This window comes from Aptenodytes forsteri, unplaced genomic scaffold (genome assembly GCF_000699145.1).
Source record: "Aptenodytes forsteri isolate BGI_AS27 unplaced genomic scaffold, ASM69914v1 Scaffold736, whole genome shotgun sequence".
In the NCBI taxonomy this organism is placed as follows: Eukaryota; Metazoa; Chordata; class Aves; order Sphenisciformes; family Spheniscidae; genus Aptenodytes; species Aptenodytes forsteri.
In genome coordinates, this window is record NW_008794754.1 from 277,628 (window position 1) to 286,678 (window position 9,051).

The following is a 9,051-nucleotide window of genomic DNA, read 5'->3' on the forward strand; positions in this document are numbered from 1 at the left end:
AAAAGTCCTTGGCTAGTGTAAGCATTACCTAGCAACAACTAAAACATCAGTGCATTATCAACTTTGTTCTCATCCTAAATCCAAAACACTGTACCAGCTACTAGGAAGGAAATTAACTCTGTCCCTGCCGAAACCAGGACAAAATCAAAAGAAATGCTTTTTTCACACAATGCATAATCAAAGCATGGAATCCATTGCCAAAAATGTAAATGTTTTTAAGCTGGAATTACATCACTTCAGGGGAAAAGTTCTTGGGGGCTATGAAAGCCTGGTGGTCCAGAGGAAATCTCCAACTCAGAAAGTCCCTGTATCTTTGATTGCCAGAGTCAGGAGGGCACTGGGGGGGGAAAGATCACAGTATACTTGCCTCACTTCTTACACTCTTATCCTAGGAGTCTGTTACTGGAAGTATACCTTTGGACTTCTTATCTAATGCATTACAGTTGTTTTTATAATTTTATGTTCTACTGCTTTGTGATACAGTGCAATTGTTATGTACTGACAGTTCAGATAATGAGCTGATACAAACTGACTTCCGTAAGGGACTATTTAAACTTATCCCTCAATCAAAACTAGAGGAAGTTCTCTTACAGAGACTAAAGGCAGACTCTAAAGTGCTGGAGACGGCAAGAAAGAGCTATAGTCTGTGATGACTTGAAGTAAAGTCTGCTAATCACTGTCAATCACACTTTTTAAATCAATGCCATAGCCTGTGTCAGTAAGACAGTTACATGCTCTCCCATCTGCTCCCATATTTTGCCTCTTACTTAATGAATATTGTTTTCCTCTATCTCAAATTCATATTTGGCAGATGCCATAGAAATATGCATGTGACAGAACTAGCTCATCTGGGCCCACATCAGGTTATGTGTCTTGGCCTCCCTCCCTCTGGTCCCTCTGGTTGCTTGAGTAGCTTAGATGATTTCACTCACTAGATAAATTACCATGTTCCTCCTAGAAAGCAAAAGGGAAAACACCACAGTCCTCTGCCTCGCACCAACAGCGATCTCCTTTCCAGCATGTGTAGAGTCCCTCCTTTACACACAAGGAAGTGACCAGCCAGACTTCTCTGCCCTTCCAGCAGCTCCAGCTCATATCCCTTAGATGAGAGCTAGTACATACGTCAAGCGACACCCTCTCATCTTCTGTCATCCCAACCCACAACCTTGTGCCTTTGGTACAATTTTAAATCAGTGCTCTCATTATTCAGATTCATGGAAGGACATCATCAGTGAGGATTTGCTCTCTCTGAAGTAAAGCTGTTCATTCATTTCCTGCTTCTTCAGCCACAGCCTTCCTGACTGTTCATCAGGCTCCTTCCCAACACTCTTGAGAGCCTTACCTTAGTCTCCCACTGGGATAAAGGACCTGCCCTTTATCCTGCTTTTCTCTTTTCCAGAAAGCCTTGCCCTCAGACACTTGTCTTCTTTCAGAATCACAGAAGGCTTGAGGTTGGAAGGGACCTCTGGAGGTCACCTAGTCCAACCCCCCTGCTCAAGCAGAGCCACCCAAAGCCAGTTACCCAGGACCATGTCCAGTCAGCTTTTTAATATCTCCAGGGAGGGAGACTCCACACCTTCCCTGGGCAACCTGTGCTAGTGTTCAGTAACCCTCACAGTAAAAAAAGTGTTTCCTGATGTTCAGAGAGAACCTCCTGTGTTTCAGTTTATGCCACTCACCCCTTGTCCTGTCACTGGACACCACTGAAAAGACCCTGGCTCCATCCTCTTCATGCATTTATATACATTTGAGATGTCTTTTGAGAAAGACTTCTCCTCGGTAAGGTCCCTGCATGCCTGATGAAGAGGCACCTGGTGCCCTCGTTGGGAAAACGGGTAAGTACAGAGGACCTACAGAGGCTGGGAAGTGGCTGCAGTTCCCAGCCCCTGGATGAGGCATAGATGCTGGAAAAAGTTTTGTGCTTACTGGATGGCGAGTGAGCTTTGCAGTGCTGTGACAAGACTGACCTCTATTACAGCACTGTAACAGGTCATCTCCATTCCCAGATTCCTGCGGGATACTTGTGAAAATTTTACGTTTGTGTTAGCTGGGAAAAAAACAAATGTTCCTTATGCTTGAACAGTATCTTTTTTTGTCTGTACCTTCTTCACCTGTTCCATAGCTCCCAGTTATAAAATTATACAGAGTTTGCTTTGTCACATTGTCACACTGAAACATCAAGTGATGACATGAAACCTTAACAGAGAGGTGCAGTGACATTACTCCATAATGCTGCATCCCAGAACGGGATCTTCAGTTTGACATGCTCATTTAGGACTAAATCTCTTCTTCCCTTCACCAGTTTTATACAGATAGACATCACATGAGAAATGCCCAGCTCCAAAGGCTATGAGGTGAGATAAGACCTCTAAAACAGCATTGAGGACTGAGGTCTGTGGTCCTTCCTTTGGCAAGCTCCCATGACAGCTGCTTGGGCCTCAGTAGATTAACCACTGAATAAATACAATGGCATTGTGCCGCATACTTAAGGCATTTTATGTTAATCGAAGATGGCTTACTTTGGCCTGCTGTGGATAGTTAATACTGGAGTTCCCCCTAGAGCATATATAGGCTCACAGTAGATGAGCCACTTCATCTTATAAAGGTTTCCTAACATGTTTGTGTATGTGTGTGGACACTCTCATTTATTTCCAGTGAAAGCTGCTTCATTTCAGAGTGTGTAGTGCCCTCTCTTGTCTAACCTGAACACAGATGCTATTATTACCCCCCTGGCAATAACTGCACTTGGGGCATAACAGTTGTGTAGCACAGAGCTATCGGGTAGACTACAGTAAAATAAAGTTCTTTCCAGGCCAACGTGCATCTTTAGAAAGGATACGAATCAGTCTGGAAAGCTTACAAACCTGGACTCAAATGATTTCCAGCGGTCCTGTTATATACCCATGCCTACTAGTACCAGGGGAAGGAGTGGGAAAACGGGCAGTGGTAAACAGGGAGGATAATTTCCATGAAGTGAGCTGCAAGAATTCAGAGCTAGCAGCCTCTCCACTCAGCCAGCCCGGCAGGTCCTGCTAAAGCTTCAGCCGGACAACTTGCGCCACATTGCACTCGACAGTGTTTGCGATAAGGACAAATATCTAGGTTTGAGGCAAAACCACCATTGTGCTCCTATGTAAGTGCTAGCTAATACCACATATGCATCCTGGAAACTAGAACTTTCCTGCCAAGTCAGCCCTTCCTATAGCTGAACCTTGGACTAGATCCCCATCAATTCTCCCATTGTTTTGATCAAAAAAGAAGGCTTCAAAATAGCAAGGGAAAACAGGTATCAGCTGAAAGCCAGAATCTTTACACATCAGAAACAGTCCTGTATTAAACTCTCCTCACTAATCCCTTTTCAGAAGATAACACAGGGCATATCAGCAAAGTTATATGAACAACTTGTACTTGTTCAATTATTAGGCAAAACTATGAAGGATTACCAAATAATTCACACTACACTACACTCAGGCAGTTTAATGAACTAAGTCCATCTCGTGATGCACTTGTCCAGGTTTTCCATCATGTCTAAATTGAATCATTCAGTAAATGTCCTCTTATAGTCATCAGGAAGCAGTGAATTTTTACATACAGATGATGTCTCCCCCTTCTTAACAAAACTGAAGGGTTAGTTGAGCCTACCCAGACTTCTAGAGAACTTTGTACTCCTCTGTGCCTTTTGGCTGAATGTGCGTTTTTCAAACAGATGTGTTGTTAGATAGAGAAACGGATGAGAAGAGTCAAGGTTCGTGATACTTCTCCCCTTCCCCCTCTGCACACCTCAACTGAATCAGTGGAAACACCCGCTTCTTTATAACCACTGATGCTAGCTCAGCACCCAGGAAAGCAAGCTCTCTCCCCTTCCCTGTGTGCCCAACCAGTCCGACCTGGAGGCTAGGAAACCCTCCCTGACTCCCATTTGTGGGTGTGCAGCTGACTGAACTCAGTGGGAGCTTCCCAGTGAACACGACTGCATTAGGATGATCAGTTTAACTAAGTCTCTATGTCAAGCAAGTTTTCCAGTTGCTGTCCAGAAGTTCTGCATGCATCAAGGATATTCTTTTTGCCAACCCATCCAGGAGCTGAAAATTTGAAAACCTGGTTATCTCAGAGAGGCAAATCTCCTTTCCATATTAAATCTGAGCCCAGTTGTAGCGCTCTCCTCAACTTTCTGATTTAAGTGGTTTGGGTCAGTTTGTTTCTCTTAACTTGGCAAGTATGAATAGCACACGTTGCTACCATTGGCAACACCGTGCAAGCCTCACCTGGGGGCTCCCTAAGGCCAAGTTCTTGTGAAAACAAGGGACATGCATTTCACGTGAACAGTCTCTGCATGTTCTTAGGCGGGTGAAAGAAATGGTTTGAAGAACAGGTAGGCAGTACACGCAGGGTCCATGCAGGTTCCCCACAAAAGTGGTGAAGGATGGCAGCAGGGAGGTCCCTATGGTTCTTTGATCCTTTCTACCCCACATTGAAAGAGCAACTCGGTCCTTAAGGACCATGTCCCTAGACAAAACTGACTGTTCTTTGAAAGCCTGTAAGGACTTGGTACAACCTTATCAATAGAGAGAGACTCTACAGTGTCAAGGGCCATTCCTGGCCATCTCTTCTTCCTCCTTACTTGTCAGTGCAAGAACCTTCCCTTTTGTGGCTGATAATTTGAAAAATAAACTTCCTGACATCTCACTTCAATAGAGCCCATCCTTTCTTCCTTCCTCCCATTTTCTTTCCCTTTTTCTCTGATATTCTCTGTCATTTTTGCTCTGATATTTGACTTGTAACAATCCACAGGAGCACAAAAATGTTTTAAGACAAAGCTTGTATTTTCCTTTCTCTAACATTTATGAAGGATGGTCTATCTTCCCCATTGTGGTCTATTTATTCCCTTTGCAGAAAACACATGGTTTCAGACTTAATCTTCATGAGCCGTGTCTCTCCTTCCTTCTAGGACTCTATGGCATTTTATTTGAGAAGCACAAGGAGGCTGCCTTTGCCAATTACCGTCTCTGGGAATCATTTGGATTTGTCATTGCCTTTGGCTATAGCACCAAATTACAAGTCTACATCAAACTGTATATTTTATTGTCTGTGCTTGTGTTGTCTATGGTGACGTATGGAGCGGTTGAATACCTCGAAGCTAAGAGCTCCCCTGGAACCCCTACTGCTACAAAGAAGGAAAATGTAGGACCCCTCACCGAGGAAACGGACATGTAATCCAACAGGGTCAGAGCGATGGAGGCAAAGCAAACCGGCCAGCTCCTACAGGCATGTCTCCAAGGGTGTTCCAACATGTACTGTCTCCAGAAAGGGGGTAAAGGAACAGATTTCAACGCCAGTATAATGCAAATGTCTTAGGAGTAAAAAACTCTTTTGACATCTCAGCTTTATAAGTGAAGATTATCTGACTTCACCCTTTCATACAGATGATGAACTAAATGTTTTCTCTTTTTTTAATTAATAAAGGTTTAATAAATGTAAACAAGACTCTTAAAGTCCTCACATTTTTGTATCTGTGGATCAGACCTAGTACCACAGCTTTACAATCAAACCTGAAAAGCCCACATGCAACATCAGAAGGTGACAGCAACTGGGGTTGTTCAGCTAACTGCAGACCACACACATCATTTCATGGAACCACTATTTATATAGATTTATATTGTGCTTATCCTGCATTCTTTAGAACTTGCTGTAAATAACATCAAGTTATAAACTGGCTGTATCTACAGTTCATATCTGAACACCACAAAATCTGCTAACTGCTGAGTCCACCAACCTGTCACAGGTCAGCAGACAACTGTGTTTCTGCCCACGTCATCCCTCTGTCCCAGCACTCTTTCCCTTTTGGTTTCCTGTTTCCAATTTTTCCCTCACCACTTAGAGCAGCTTTCTCCCAAAACAGATGCCTTCTGCATGACCAGATGCTTCAGTCATGATGAACTTTCCCCACTTTCCCATCACAGACAGAGCTGTTTTCAAGATAAGCAGCCCAGGAATGTTACTTGGGGAACCCAGCCATGCAGAGGATGCAGATAACAGTGCAAGTCATAGAGTGAGGAGAAAAGGAGGATGGGCCTATGCTGTATTATCTCCTTGAGACCTATATACATCTAGCAGTGGCTCAGATGAGGATTTCCCTCATCTCATTTCAACTTCTGTTTAGTTTTATACATACTATATTGTTTCCAGATTTGGATTTTTGTGGTTTTACTGCAAGGAGAAGAGTGCTACAGTGCAATTACTGGGCAGCGTCCCTACATCTTGATGAGAAAGCACTGTACAGATATCATGATCATTACTGGTAATGACACTATGATCAGGTCCTCTGTGTGAGGCAGACAGAATAAAAGAAATTGAAGACAAATCCTGTTCATCTCCAAGATTAGTGCTGCCCCTGGAAATAAACTACACGGCTAGTTAAGTTGCTGCACGCCATGGAGCTAACATTTGAAACTACTTCTTCTCAGTTATTAACCATAACAGGAGGATGAGGCACCATATGGTGTGACAACATGATAGAAACCAATAATACAATTTATGTGGGAAAAAATCCCCAAATTGTTAGGGCTTTTAAATAACAGTACCTTTCATGCTACTTTACTATCTCTCTAACATTTCTTGTTCATAAGCACCTGGACTCCCCTCCAGACTTCACCTGTGTCGCTTCATGGCTTTTCATATGATAAGCTTCTTTTCCAGGTCTCATACAATTATGTTCATTATGTCCTGCAGAAAAGAAGGCGACAGGTGGGCTCCCTCACAGATCCACCTTTCTCTTGTGCCTTTGCCCTGTCAGCTTAAAGGCACGCTGTTAATCTCTCCGTTGGAAATACAAATGGCAAAACTATTGTGGCTGCAGAATAATGACGGCCTCCCAGCTGCCCAGAGATTACAGATGGATTTGCTAGGCTGCTGCCGATTCTCACCCTGCCCTGCTTCCACCTGATATAGAAACTTGATTTCACCTCAATAACAGACAGTGAAACACATTTCCAAATCCTCCTCTGTCTTCCCAAGCAACCTCTATGCACGCTGAGGTCCTGCTTTCCAGGAAGCGGCTGGGCACCTGCCTGCCAATGGGAAGTAGTGAATGAATTCTTTATTCTGCTTTGCTTGCACACACCATTTTGCTTCACCTATTAAACTGTCTTTATCCCGTTTTGCTTCACCTATTAAACTGTCTTTATCTTAACCCATGAGTTTTCTCACTTTTGCTCTTCTGATTCTCTCCCCCATCCCGTTGCTGGGGGGAGTGAGTGCGCAACTAGGTGGGCCCTTTGTTGGTGGCCAGGGTCAACCCAGCACATCTCCTTAACTGTTTTGTACTCTGTGTGCCCAGGATTTGTCTGCAGTAAAATTCAGCAATGGCATCCCAGCAAATGGCTCCTCACTCCACAGATTCCAGCTGAAACCATGAGGAGCTACCAAGGAGCAGGAAAAAGGTGCTCTGACCTTGGAGAGAATCTGAGTATCACTGACACAGAGTCAGCATGGCAGACAGGTCTTTATGGCCTGTGATTTGGGGAGCTGTTTTCCACTCTTGATTTTGTCACAGAACTTTACTGTGGTCATTTCCCCAATTGTAAATTAAGGGGAAAAACAACCCTTCTGTCCCACAGATAGTGTGAGGAAAAACTCCGTTACCTTGGTAATGAAAGCCACAGCTACACATGGCGATGCAGTGAACACGCTTACTCCTGGGGCAGGGTGAGGATAAAGGTGCCTATCTGTCTTGGATATGATCTAAGCAAAAATTGCCATCTAGGATATCATTATGCATGGACAGTACACAGTTATAAAATTTATGTGGTTTTGTTTACTATGAAGGCAATAGGGATTTTGCTGCATAGTATATAAAAAAAATTTCAGGCAGAAGTTCAGCTAGTAACACCTTTTCACTGAAATGCAAGAAACAAAATGATGGTTGAGGTTGCTGTGGCGTGAGGCCTCTGCCCTTTCACGGCCAAGGAATTCTCCACAAGCCCTGCCTCAGGCAGCGAGCAGCATAGGTCTGTCTGTGCTGAGGCCTCAACCAGCAGCAGGGTGCAAGTAGACTCACCCTTCTTCACCCCATGTTTCACTACCACACAAGCTCTTATCTCACCCACAGCAACAACAGCGTTCATCCTGCAATGAAACAATAGGTTTTATCAGTCTGACTCTGACCGTGTGAGGTTAATGAGAGCATGTGTAGCCATCTCAATGGACACTAGCTTTGGGGTTTGAAGTTGTAGCCAGAAGAATCGCTCCCCAGTCATGTGCCTGAAACCTTCAAGAGCTCTAAACCTGGCAACATGTAGTAAGCCTGCTAATGCTCATCTACTGAATGCCCTGTGTTTGCTGGCATCCTCAGTCCCAAACTGTGGTTCCCTAGAGGTACAGGAGGAGAGTCAGGCCTTCACACAAGAGAACCATGAGACAATGCAGATAATGAGGACACCGAGTTGAGGGGCCACCTATGCCAGACAGAAGGAGAGGCCCTGAGAAAGGACGGCTGAGCCATTTCTTCCAGAGACTTCAGGGACTGAGGCTGGGCCACACACCAGTCTCTGTTGAGGAGGTAGGTGTTGGGCAGCCCGTGGATTATGGCATTCATCTGCAACGTAAGATAGTCAGGTTCAAGTAATTAATATTGATACATTAATTAATTGCTTTCATGAGGCACATAACATCACAGTGTCTTATGGCATGAGCCAAAGGTCCAAGCCGCTGGAGGGTCTCAGATGCACGCACAGGAGGTGGGAGATGTGCAGGGGCTCAACCTGCATCTGCAGCTCCCAGGACGCCTACGCCTCTGCCTGTGTGTGGCCCTACGAAGCAGGCTCCCTCCATGAGGCCTGCAAGGACGGAGGTCCATCCTGGGCAGGTGGTGGGGCTGAGCTGGTGTGCCCTGACCCTCGAGGGCGAAGAAAGCACCGTGAGCAAGGGCAGCGGGTAAGGAGCGATGCAGGAGAAGGGGGAGCCGCCCGTGACGGGTTTTCTCCCTTATGGGCGCCGTGCGTGTGCGTCCTCCCTGGCCGGCTCGGGTAAAAAGGCTGCGGGCGGTTACAACAA

At 45.0% G+C, this 9,051-nt stretch overlaps 1 protein-coding gene across 2 annotated transcripts in view; it reads left to right on the forward strand.

The window, feature by feature from the left end:
• The window catches only part of UNC93A (unc-93 homolog A (C. elegans)), a 20,090-nt gene extending 14,685 nt beyond the window's left edge, over positions 1-5,405 (forward strand). For both annotated transcript variants that reach the window (XM_009274247.1, XM_009274248.1), the window contains one exon: positions 4,949-5,405. In XM_009274247.1, coding sequence (XP_009272522.1) covers positions 4,949-5,214 — 266 coding nt within the window. In that variant the 3' untranslated portion in view covers positions 5,215-5,405. The remainder of the gene's footprint in view (positions 1-4,948) is intronic.
• The last annotated feature ends 3,646 nt before the right edge of the window (positions 5,406-9,051 follow it).